Here is a 13302-nt window from a genome sequence, read left to right on the forward strand (position 1 = left end):
CGCCCCCCAGCTGACTGGCCAACTGGATTTTCATGAATAAAAAAAGTCTTACTCAACTGTAAAGAAGTATTTTTTTAATTTTTGTTTTACAAAATTAGGAGAAATTAGCAAAAAAAAATGCAAGAATAGTTTAAAATTATATAAAAAAAACTTTCAAAAGTTACTAATCTAGAGTTAAATCTGGTCCTCTGGACATTTTGAATGTCCAGAGGACCAGATTTAACTTTTTTAGATTTTTCTACCAGGATTATTGAGCAGCATCAGGATATTTCAAAAGTAACATTTCCTATCTGCTGAATTCTTGGGCCTTCTCTGAAGGCGCTGAAGGCTCCACTGTAACTGATAGAACCTCCTTCAGCTGCAGAACCCTCAGTGATTTTTATTGGACTGTATCTGTTTCTCTTATGGTTGTGGAGGAGTCTTCGGCCCATTTTCTTTTCACTGTTTCTTCAGTTCATTGAACTCTGCTCTCTGAAGGTCTCACCACAGCATTTCAGTCAGGCTGAGGTTCTGGACTCACTGCACCGTTGCAGCACCTTGGTTCTGTTAGCTGATGTGTTTAGGATCATTGTCCTGCTGGACTGTTTGTCTCAAGCTGTAGCTGTTGGACAAATGGACTTGTGTTTGGCTCGTACGTGTTCAGAGGAGTTCCTGGTCCACTCAATGACTGCAAGGAGCCCAAACCATCAGCCCTCCACCACCGTGCTCACTGCTGGGAGGAGCTGTTAGGTGTTTGCTGCTGTGCATTATGGGTAGTTTCTATTTTGGTCTCATGTGTCCAAAAGACGTTGTCCTAGAAGTCTTGTGGTTCCGCCAGATGAAAGTTGCCAACCCAAAGTCATGCTGCCATGTTGTTTTTTTTAGAGCGAAGAGGCAATGACCTTTGACCTTTAACCTTCTAACTGAGGCCTGTAGTGTGTCTCTGAGCAGTGCACTGTCTTACCTTCCGGGTGAATTTGCTGCCACCCTTGGGAAGACTGCCTGAAAGATTTTCCACTTGTGAATCATTTTTTCTCTTTGTAAAATGATTGACGGTAAATAGTTTGGAAATGACCTTTGACCCCTTCCAGACACTTTTCTGAGATCATTGCTGAGGTCTTTCCATGTTGGCGTTGTGTTAACACTTACCAGTATAGTGGAATCTGTGTTTTTGTAGACTTGTGCTTAGATTTAAATCATTTTGTAGCAGTTAGTTTTAGTTTTATTGTAGCCTGATAACTTGTGGTTAGATTTAAATCATTTTGTAGCAGTTAGTTTTAGTTTTATTACAGCCTGATAAAACCCTGTAAGTGAAAAAAGGACGGTGTTCACGAACGTCTCTCTGCTGAGTCAGATGTGCTCAGGATAAACTCTGTAGAAGCTGCTACACAGACGAGGATGGGTTTTCATTCAAACGTGTGCATTCTGTCTTTATGTTGAGCTAAATTACCGTTGACACTCTAACGACGCTGTCGGTCCCACGTTTAGCCACTGGGCGTGTTCATCTTTGAACCCATTGATGATGGGAACAGACGTGTCCTCATGACCATTATAGAAAACCAAAATACACACTGTATTTATATGTTGTGCCACAAAAGAAGAAACGTACAAAATAAGTATCGAAGCTGTCAAGTTTTGTCCAAACTGGAAAAATAAACAGAATGGTTTGTTTTATTGTTGTGTAATAAAACCCACAAGAAATCTGACTCCAGCAGGGAGGACACGTGAAACCATCCAGAAAACGGATCAGTTTGTCTGACATCGTCTGGTTTGTTTTATACTAAAGCATAATGTTAAAATTTAGGCGGGAATCTTTCCTCACACGATGGCATTTACTTTAATAAGACAACGCTTGTTTTGTAGTAAAGCTAGTGAAGAGAAATGATTCTGTAGGTTTCAATGAAATAAATCAACATAAAGAATTATTAAAGGACTGTTATACCTTCAGGGAATGCAGATCACCGGCTGCCTTTCGTTACAACGTTTTAGCCTGAGATCATCTCATGTTATCTTTTTCTGTCATGGTTGTTTATTTGTTTTCCTATACTGCCTTTTTTTGTGGTGTACCCCAGAGCTCTATTCTTGGTCCTCTCATTTTTTGTCCCTGTATATGCTGCCACTTGGATCAGTTATGAAGCCTAGAATTAGTGACCTTCAAGCTTATTTTATTGACTATTGCTGACGTTAGTGATTTCACCAAGCTTTCTGTTTTTACAAGAGAGGAAGACTGAGTGTATTTTTTTTCTGATGATGATGCTCCCTGTAACTTGTGTGCTCTGACATCAGAGTTCAGACCCACTAAAATTTGGAGTTTGATTAACCCAGCCTCTGTAAAGACCAGCTTTTATCAGTTACATCTTTTAACCAAAGTCAAGCCTTTTTTAAATCACTCCGACCTGAAAAATAAAATGTTCATGCTTTGATCAGATGAAGGCTTGACTAATGCAATGCTCTGTGTAGGAATCTCCCAAACCTCCATCAGACGTCTTCAACTTGTAAAAAACACTCCCAGATGTGAGCACATCACTCCTGTTTTATTCTTTCTCCACTGGCTTCCACTGCATTTTAGATTTGATTTTAAACTCTTGTTGTTTACTGTCAATGCTCTTAATAGTTTCACTTCATCTTAATTGGCTGATACTGTAGCAGTCGATGAGCAGATCTTAAGATCAACTAATACATCTTTACTGCTTGTCCTTAAGTCCAAATACAAACATTAGGGTGACCGTTGCACCCAGACTCTGGAACCAACGACCTTGAGCTCCATCATTGATCTGGGCCTTTTTAAATCTGATCATAAAATGTTTTTATTCAGACAGACTTTTAATACCAAGTGGTGCTCTGGCATTTTAGTATTGCTTTTATGATTTGTTTTAACTTTTGCACTGTGAAGCACTTTGTGCACCTTTTGGTTGTTGCAAAGAGCTAAAACAATTATAGACTGATTGATTGATTGAGTGATTGATTGATTGATATGTTGAAAAGAAGGTGTAGCAATTTGGTCAAACCTTGAAAACATTTCGTGCGATCTTGTGGGACGTCTTGTGAGAGAATGTGTGGTAAATGACTCTCAGCTACAACCACATCAAATGTTAGCACAGTATATACAACAACTTAATATCCATTTTACTCTTTATTAAGGTTAGTTGGCTGTGGCAGCCATTTTGAACCCTGACTGAAACTCTTCAGATTATTTCTTTGCAGATGATCATGTAACTGACCTGCAACTATTTTCTCTAGAATATTTGAGATGAAAGTTAGATTAGATATAGGTCTATAGTTGGCCAGGATTATTCCAGGCAGCCTGCCACTCTCTCCTGTACCCAGTCAGCTCAGGTATCTCCACTTTCCAGTGGTCCAGTGTATCCAGTCATTGTGTCTCTACTCACCAGCACTGCCGACCTTCACGCTCCGGCCCTCCAGAGTTTATTCTCCGTGTGGCCCTCGAGTTACTGGAAGTTATGGCGTCGCTTCAGCATTTTTGGTTTTGCTAAATAAAGAACTGTGTTTTAGTTGTTCTTAGAGCTTCTGGTGCTGGTCTGCAGTCTGGGTCCAAAACATCCAACTGTGACACAATCAAGTTGATCAAATATGAGCTGATCATGAAGAAACAGTTTTTATACAGATGATGGATAAGAAATGTTGGACCCACAAATATAGTTAACCACAGGGAACACATTATCACCACCTCCTCCACCTCCATCAACACCTCCACCACCTCCACCACCTCCATAAGCCCCTCCATCAACACCTCCACCACCTCCATAAGCCCCTCCATCAACACCTCCATCACCTTCATCAACACCTCCATCACCTTCATCAACACCTCCATCAACACCTCCACCACCTCCATAAACACCTCCATCAACACTTCCATCAACACTTCCACCACCTCCATCAACACCTCCACCACCTCCACCAGCTCCATGAACACCTCCACCACCTCCATCAACACCTCCACCTTTGGCTGCAGGTGATAATGTAAAGAAGGAGTAAACGTGGAGGACCAGCTGAGCTTTTAATAATGGCGTGTTGTATTCAAAGACTGGAAACCAGACATGTCTCCTCTACTGCTGCCATTAAAAGCCCCCCACCCCCCACCCCCACCCACACACAACAGATACTGTTAGCAGGATCAGAGGTTTGAGGGAACAGCCCATCATTCAGAGCAGATCAGTCAGTGGGACACCAAGAGAGAAGACAGAGTGGCACTGGTGGTGGTGGGGTGGTGGTGGTGGTGGTGGTGGTGGTGGGGGGGGGGGGGGGCTGCTCTGTGTTGACAGTTATATTTCTCTGTTGGGGGAAATTCACTTACTTGAATTGGCGCGGGGCTGCAGTGTGTAATTCACTCCAGGAGAGCCCAGAGGACTGAGAGATTAATGAGGAGGAAATAGAAATATTGGAATTGACTGATTAAAACAAGGGCTGGCAGGGGGCTAATGCTGAGCGAGTGCTCGTGGTGTGTACGAGCTGGGGGGGGCTTGTGTGGTAGCCATATGGTAAAAGACAAAGCTGTGCCCTGTTTTATTAGAGCTGGGACGCTGCCTAATGCTCCACGTCGATCATTTCTTCAGGGGACCGTCGTTGGACAGGTGGCCCAAAACCAAAGAACCTCTCAGGAACGCTGCTGGTGGATGTGACTGGATAAATCTGAGGAATTAGATTGTTGCTGAATGTAGACACGAAAAGGAGAAATAGTGCCTTTCTTCAATATTTTATGATTTAGTTTTAAAAAGGGCAAGTTAGAAAAGGAGCTCATATTCTGGTGTCAAGTCCAAAACTGTACAGAACCGAACCCCTGCGCGGTCAGACCTGAACTCTTCACGTGTCTCATGAACAGACCCACGTCCCGTGAGAGAAACAACAACTTTCTGAATGAACCAACTCATTTATTCAAACAATCCCCTCAAATACAACGAGGCAACGTGCGTGAGAACAAAAGCTCGTTTCTCAACATCCTTCGAACGATATCCGTCAGGATCTGCGTATTTTACTTTGTTAGTCCTGTATCGTGCTGCCACGCCCAGTCGCACCTGCTCCAGGCTTTGATTAGTCGCAGATGCTGCCAGTCTTCCCATCAGCCCCAGTCCAGTCACTCACCAGCTGAGCGTCGTTGGCTTGTCGTGCCTCCTCTTCAGCTTTCATTTTTTAAATTCAACTCAGTTCAGTTATTTATAAAGCACCAACTCACAACAGACGTCGTCTCAGGACACTGGACAGGAACATTCACACAAATAAAGCAGTTATTAAAGTTCTGTATCTAAGAAGCAGCAGATTATGTTGAACCTTCACTTCGTCTCCCGTTCTGAGCGAGCACAAAGGAGACGGTGGAAAGAAAAACTCTCTTTTACAACTTTGTTTTTCTTAAAATGAAGTTTATTTGAATTTTGTTTGAACTCTTCTTTGGTTTGTATTCTTGGGTCCAACAACCCCCTGAAGCCATGACCGTACGTGTCAACGCTTGGCTCGCTGCGTTTTGTGCACGCACAGGAACTTATGTGTGTGAAGAGCTGGGCCTTGTGCCAACATGTAACATTTTAACAAACCGATAAATGTCTAAAACACTACGGCCAGGGCCTGAAGACATCATTTTCTGTTTTCTGTTCCAGAAGTGCGTCTCTCCTTTTTAAACATCAAGACAAACATCTTATGGCTTCATTTTTTTACTGTCACCTGAACATAAATAAGAACCCAGCACTAAACCTGACCTGTAAAAGTCCACACATTTCTGTCCCACGATTACCCAGCAGCCCCTGCGGCTGTCTCCCGTGTTCAAGTACATCAGGTAATTTCAGCAACGTAAACTAAAATTGAACAGAAACCCACATAAATTACTGTTTCTCTAAATTTTCTAAATGAGACCAAATCACAACTTTAATATTGAAAGTTAACAGGATAAACTTAACCTTCATTTTTTAGAGCAACTTCAATCAGTGTAAACCTAAATGGGATATTTAACCATTGTCTTTTTTATGTTAAACTACAAATTCAGTGTAGATTTGTGAATTTACAGGGTGTAAATGAATGCATCACCGGCTTTCACAAATAAACCAAAGTCTTCTCTGAGTCCCATGGTTTGCTCTGCACCCACACTGTGACCGATTCATTTAAACAAACTCCTCCTGCAGAGACTCTGAGCTCGGCCTTCTCTCCTGACACTGAAGTCCTGACCAACGAGAGAGAAGCTTCAGACACGTTTGGACCTGGGAACACACATTTAAAGGATCTGTTTGGACAGCTGCATTTCATGAATTAAAAATGTTTCTTTCTCAACTGCAAAGCAATTGAAACAAATTAGTGAATTTAGCAACAAATAGGAAACTATATTATAAAGTTGAATAAGAATCAAAAATGTAAACGTATTATTTCATATGTCTTTATCGTATGGGCCTTCCCTGAAGACGCAGAAGGTCCTGGGGGTTCCCCACATGGCTCGTAACACATGAATCATGCATTCTTCAGATTCAAGAAGATGAAGATGACATTCAGTTCTGCTGCCTTTGTCTGCAAGAAAAACAATAAATATTAAGGCTAAGATTTTTATTTATCTATTAACTAACGGTGGTTTTTGACCACAACTGGCCCAGATGCTCAAAGGTCGTGGCAGCATGGTCGTGAGGAGGTAGAGTACTCTGAAATAAATTGGTGATGTTGTGGATTCTGAGGCTGACGGCACAGACAGGAACCTGGACATCCGTGGTATTCTCGGAACGAGTTTCTAATTCATCTGTAGTTTTTAAGTGTCTCTGAATCAATGCTTGTATTTTGTGGTGGTCTGGTTCGAGGAGCATTTAGTACCGAACGAGGCTGTTTGTCAGGGCTGGGTATGAGGAGAGACTTAGAGAGACCGGACCTGTCAGAAGAGAAGAGGTTCAGTCTGCAACAGACAGTTCATAATCTGATCCACAGATTAGAAGAATCTGCAGAAATCTCTGAGCTCAAAGGACGAGGCTGAAGGTCAGGATGGTCGTGATCTTTGGGCCCTCAGGGGCCCCTGAGTTAAAACCAGGTCTGGTTCTGGACATCATCCAGCAGAGACCAATGGTTTTTATTTGATTTCTCTTTATAAGCCAGTGACTTCTCAGATGATTTCAGTAACAAATCTTAAAACAGAAACAATATTCAGACGGAACAGATCTGAGATCTGCACAGACGTGATCTCTTCAGACCGAGGGCGATCAAAGCACCGCCGGCTGAGATAGAGCGATTTCTCTTTTGCAGCTCATGACTGCAAGTTATAATTCTGGTCTGCAGGTGTAAGAGACTAACGCAGACCTGCTAATATACAAGTGACTCTTTTTAATCATAATTTTAAACTTAAAAGCAAAACAGAATAAATAAACCGTCTCAAAATGAGCAATATTAAGTAAAAGACAAACCAACTCTTATTTTCCAGTTCATGTCACAACACAGCACAAACCTTTACTGAAGACTAAAGAGTGCACTTTAGGACAATCATTGATCAAACTTTACTTATAGCCAGCGTTGAAGTAATGATGTAGAAAGGGAAAGTGGACTTTAAAGGAATATAACGCGGTATCATCTGCGTACAGTTTGATGGACTTCATCAGCGTGCCTTCAAACCTTCGATGAACCTGTTTCTGCTGGACACTTCTTCAGGACTTGATCAGCCTTTCAGGCCATTCATGGTCCAAACGGGCGATCCACCCCCTACTTAGTGACTGTTTTTAAAAACATACTCGTTTTACGCTTTTATTTACGAGAAAAGACTAAAATTAACTTTACAAGCACAAGAAAACCTAAAAAAAATACAGCACATAAATTCACTCTTTTAAAAGAAAACAACAATGAAGCTTTTATTGTTCTGGATCCACAACAATTCAGAATTCCTCCTCCAACAATAATGAGCACATTTTTGTCCTTTCTCTAAAATATTGTTCTGAAAAGTCGGCTGTTTGGAGCACTTGTCATTTTCTGCTGGTCCTCTCCCACATTTGTCTCCGTTGTGTCTATTAGCCTAAATCAGACAGCTGCTGCTGTTACAGATGTTTTGAATGTTAGCTTTGCATATCTGTGAAGAGTTATAACGATTATCTGCTGCGGCTGTTAACACCTGCCAAGGTACCGTCACAGAAACCAGTGGTCCATGTTTGCTGTCTGGAAGAACTGCGCCCATCCGTCATCTGTTCCTTCAACAGGTATGATGATTCCTGTCTTCTGTGTGGTGGAGCAGTCGGACGGAGGGATCCAGCCCGATGGATACGAGGGAAGAGAGGAGCACGCAGAGTTTGTGCTCGTCAGGAAGGACATCCTCTTCTCTCAGCTGGTGGAGACGGCTCTGCTGGCTCTTGGCTACTCCCACAGCTCAGCTGCACAGGCCCACGGTCAGTCACACGCACACGCACGCACACGCACGCACACACACACACATCACTGTGCTCGTAAACACGTGATACAAGTGCTTTGGAAGCTTCTGATGAATTCATTGATTGGAGGCACACCTCGGACGTGCTGCTTGTTTGTGAGGCATCATGGGTAAACCAAAAGAAATCTGCCAAGATATTCAGGTCTCTCTTGTAAATGGGTCCCTGAGGCTCAATGGGACTAACATTTATAAATAAAGGTTGAATGAAGATCAGGGAGAATCATCAGCTTGTTCAGCTCTGGTTCATCCTGGGTCCAGTTTCCAGCTCTTCAGCGTTCTTCTGTTCAAACGATTAGGTACAAGTAGAAACCCCACGAGAAGGTCCCTCCGTCACGCAGCTCAGGAAGAGGCGATAAGAATGAACTGCATCAGGAGTGAGGGGCGTTCAGTGGGAATGTTGACGCAGCACACGTCAGGCAGGAAGTTCAAGCTTGGACCAAATGGACCCAACGTGCTCTGCAGAAAGTGAAGGCACATTTCTCAACCATAGAAACGCAGCAGGTAGTTTGTAGGTGAGGTCTAAATTAAACTACGAGTGAAGCATGGCTCCTGACACGAGAGTCTTCCTCTGAAGGGCAGATGTTGTGGGTTCAGAGCAGGCCATGTTTTAACGGCCACAATTAGAAGAATGCTTCAAAAACACAACAGAGGATCAGACAGCTTGTAAAAGTCATTAAAGACGCGACAGGAATGTCCCCGCGAGACAAAAATACAGCGTGTGGAAAACGGGCGAGAACGTTTATGAAGAAAAGCGCAGCTCTTTAGTTGATCGTGGCACACATGGCAGCCATTGCAGCTGGACGGTGTCGTTTACTGCAGTCGTCTCCCGAAGCATCGAGGCGTCGCCTCGTGTTGTTGTAAGATGTTAACAACGACGTGAAGAAGACCAGGCCCAGCTGAGGACGTGGGGCTGAAGACTTTTCAAGATTCCTTAAAATAAAAGCAGCGGTTCACTAATGAGAAACATTACAAACGTCACACTATGCCTGCTACGGAACACGAATATTATTCTGACGTCTCTGACTCGCCACATCTTTACGCTTTTCAAAATAAAATAACGCTGACGGTTTTTGATGTTCTCACCTGTTCCAGGTGGGTCCATTCAGAACCAGTTCTGCACAGACCAGTTGTTCCTCAACGGTTCATAAATCACAGGAGAAGCGTCTTCGTCCTGCTCAGGTGTGAGATTTGAGCAGAAACAAAAGAGGCGGAGCAGAACTCAGTTGGGTTGAAAGTGAGCGCAATGCGTGTTCAACGTCTTCCTCGTGTCATTTACTATCATGAATTAATTCATTTAATTCCTGTTTTGGTTATCTATTTTTAAACTAACTACAAAGCTGCTGTGCGTCCTCACCAATATCCCCCCGTAATAAATCTGTTGTTTAATCCGGCTCGTGGGCGATCACACACCGATACGATCAGATTATCACAACTACCCGAACAGCAGGGGAAGGAGAAAGAGCGCGCAGCCTTTCACTCGTATTTCTGATAATTTAGTTCTTATAAATATTGACGGATGACCTCGAATGACCTCGGAGAAACACTGAGGTGTGGAGCTGTTGTAGGTAACCAGGAAAACATGGAGTGGACTTTTAGTGGTTTGAGTTTTCTCCTGTCAATCAAGTGGAATGGATTTGTTCACCAGTAGAAACGGTGCTGGGCGAACTAATATTTCACAGTAAATGTGTGTGTGTGTGTGTGTGTGTGTGGAGGGGGGGGGGTGTCTGAATGAATATTTTTTAAATGTGGGGGGGGACACGTCCCCATCACATTTAATTGTTGCGATGCCTATGAGCAAGGCACTGCCTTTCATTTTGGTGTGTTGTTATAAGGGTAAGAAATATCACTTTCAAAAATTGTGTGCCACGTCAAATCCAAGATGGCCACCACATATTATGATGTGCATATATACATTTATACTGTATATATAAATATAGTAGTGTTATTAGTATCAAGCAGAAAACACTGGAGATATTTTATTGATTTTCTTGAAAATCAATTACTGGATGCAAATTCACAATTTCTTAACTTTTGGAGTCAACAAACCACGATGGCTAACGGCACATTGTCATCAGGCAACACAGAAATGACTCTAGCTCCGTAAGTTTTACAAATGTTGAGCAGGAATCTGGTGTAAAAGGATCCGACAGTCAGTTACATCCAGTCCTGATAAGACATGTCGTCATGTTTTGATGTGAAAGGTAGCAGACGATCTGCATTCCTCCCAGGAACGCCAGGTCTTTAATTCCAGCTGATAATCTCAGACACAATCTGCTGCACGGATGTGTTTTTCTGAACGTGGGAACAACAACATCCTGTTTCTGCAGTTTGCTGTGAAGCCAGGGCTGGACTGAGCAGCCTGTTGAGACGGGTCTGACGGGGAGGACTCTGCAGCCTGCACCGCCCGCTCAGTGGTATGGCGAGCATTTGCTCTGGTTTGCAGATGAATGCTGTTAGTCATACTCGTAACCTCAGAGATCTGGGGAGGTCTTTCTGTGTCTGACGAGGATGTGTGGAAAGCAGCGAGCCACACTCAGGCCACATCAGTGCCCCACTCCGGAGCCTTCAAAGACCAACGCCGAACGGGGCGCCGGAGCGAGGACTCACCTCCATGCGTGCACACATCCAGGCAACACAGTCCTCACCCCTACACCCCTCCTGAGCTTCACCCAAATAAATACATGTTGTTTTTTTGCAACAAGCACTTATGTTAGATGAATATTTTTTGGCTTAAATTATACATTTTTTGTCCTGTGGTCCACGACCAAAATTACACAGAGTCTCAGCTATTTTCTCCCTGTTTGAATTGTGTCCTGCATTCTTGTGTCCCAGCAGCGTATTTAAAGGACCACAGCCTTTCTTTAATTAGCCCTGCCCGGCAATTAACTGGGAGATATTGTTTATTCCAATTATAAGTCTTTGAATGCTTTTATAGAGCGGATGAGAGCAGACCTGTACTTTACGGCTTCACAAACGCAAACAGCTAGCCGTGCCACGTCTGAAGAACCGAGAGGTCATCCGAGTGTCTGCCGGGGCGACGCTCAAACTCGACCTGCTCATGGACTCATAACATTCTGAGATGAGAAACCAATAAATTCTCAGCGCACGAGGTTTAAACATGCACAGCGTTTGATTGTTGCGCATGATGATTGTTGTGCACGTGTTAAAAGCTTCTGAGAGTCCATCAGGAGGTTGGCTTGAGACACAGCAGTGAAGGCTACCTACGGGACACATCTGGATGGATGGCACAGGAACTGCAAAGAAACTGGTCCACATGACACAGTTTCACTTTCCGTCATCACACGATGTCCCTCACAGCGCACGCATTGGAAACGAGTCTCAGCTACTACCACATCAAACTTTAGCTCTGGATTTACTCAACCGGACTGATAATTACTGGAAAAATTACAATTTTCTACAAAAATGCAGTGTGAGTGCTTATTGCTGAATAATTGAGCTGAAAGCTGCTGAAATATTTCCATTAGCATCTGCAGCATTTTTAGGATTATCATTACAGTTGCAGAGCTAGCTCGTCCAGGGCAGAAAACAAGTAAAAGCAAGGCGGTACTAGCATAAAACTGGGTAGAATTAGCACAAGCAGAAGTTTTAATAGCATTAAAATGATAAAATAGAAAGCAAAAAGCAAGTTTTAACAAAGTTGAACAGTGCTCCATTCATTTTCAGTTAGAACTAAATGACCAAAATAAGCTAAAAAGTAGAAAAGTGTAAATTTCAGAAGCACCAAAACTCTTAGCAGACATGTCCTCCATGAGCTGAATGTTTTGATGTATGAACTGTTGAAATAGCACAAACATTGCTGGAGCTACACTCCAAAGAACAAACCCTAAGGAACAGTGAAGTTACGATCATAATAAAGAGAAACAGGAAAGTGATTGTGTACGCTGTGATGGCCATCTTGAATTGGGTTGACTTCAAAAGCTAAAAGCTCGTAGAGCTGCTTCCAATGTGAACGTTCTTAAAGTTCGGTTTTGTAAAGGGTTCATGAGATATTTTGCTAACAGAGTTGACTCTAATTATTGGCAGGGTTTTAAACAATAAATTGTATAAACACAGAAATATACACAGGTAAATGTTACAACAGTTTTTCTAATCACAGGTTCAGTCCATAAAAGAGAAAATGTTTCCTCGTCTTAAAAAAGCTGAAAATAAAAACACGGTGAGTTAAAAGTTCCTACATTTGATTAATTGTTGTAAAAACCCCAACACAGTCTCCCAGTCCCAACACGGTCCCTCCCAGTGACGGTCACATTTTAAGGTTCATCTCAGAAGAATCACAGGATCTGACTTTCATCATAACAAGCTGCAACATGTGGATCAGGGGAGTCCAGCGCAGGGGGTTTCCCTCAGAGCGTGCCAGGGCCAGAACCTGGAACCAGTTTAGAACCAGCTCCACGTGCACGCCGCTCCAACCAGGAGGCCTCAGCGTGGCCCGGGACAATGGGATTCCTGTTGGTCTGAGAGCGGCTGCAGCCAGGCATCAGTGTTGATGAGAAGACTCGGAGACATCAGCGTGAGCGTGTCTTCGTGCACATGGACACTGAGACACGAGCCAAGCCACCAGCCGGCCACATGAAGGCTCGTCTCCGGGAGATGGAATGTTAATGTGAACATGAGAACAATTCCTACTTTTAAATGTGCACAAGGAGCAGAGTCCGGAGGACGGAGGACCGAAAAGGATGGATTAATTATTAATGCATCATACTGGGAGCATCTGTGTGTGTGTGTGTGTGCGTGTGTGTGTGTGTGCGTGTGTGTGTGTTAGGCTGTTTACTCGTTCGGTTGTTTTCCACCCAGCTCAGATGTGCAGATGTTGCACGCAGAAGAAGGGATGAAGACGGGGAGGAAAGACAGAATCAGGGGCTCAGCCCATGTAAATATATATATATATATACTTTGTATGTATATATATATATATA

The 13302-nt window shown here is 43.1% G+C and overlaps 1 protein-coding gene across 1 annotated transcript in view; it reads left to right on the plus strand.

The window, feature by feature from the left end:
- The window catches only part of satb2 (SATB homeobox 2), a 130108-nt gene that overhangs the window by 1462 nt on the left and 115344 nt on the right, over window positions 1–13302 (plus strand). The window contains exon 2 of the mRNA XM_037687139.1: window positions 8139–8324. Within this exon, the coding sequence (XP_037543067.1) occupies window positions 8139–8324 (186 nt within the window). The remainder of the gene's footprint in view (window positions 1–8138; window positions 8325–13302) is intronic.

Source organism: Nematolebias whitei, chromosome 13 (genome assembly GCF_014905685.2).
Source record: "Nematolebias whitei isolate Nwh7 chromosome 13, NemWhi1, whole genome shotgun sequence".
NCBI lineage: Eukaryota > Metazoa > Chordata > Actinopteri > Cyprinodontiformes > Rivulidae > Nematolebias > Nematolebias whitei.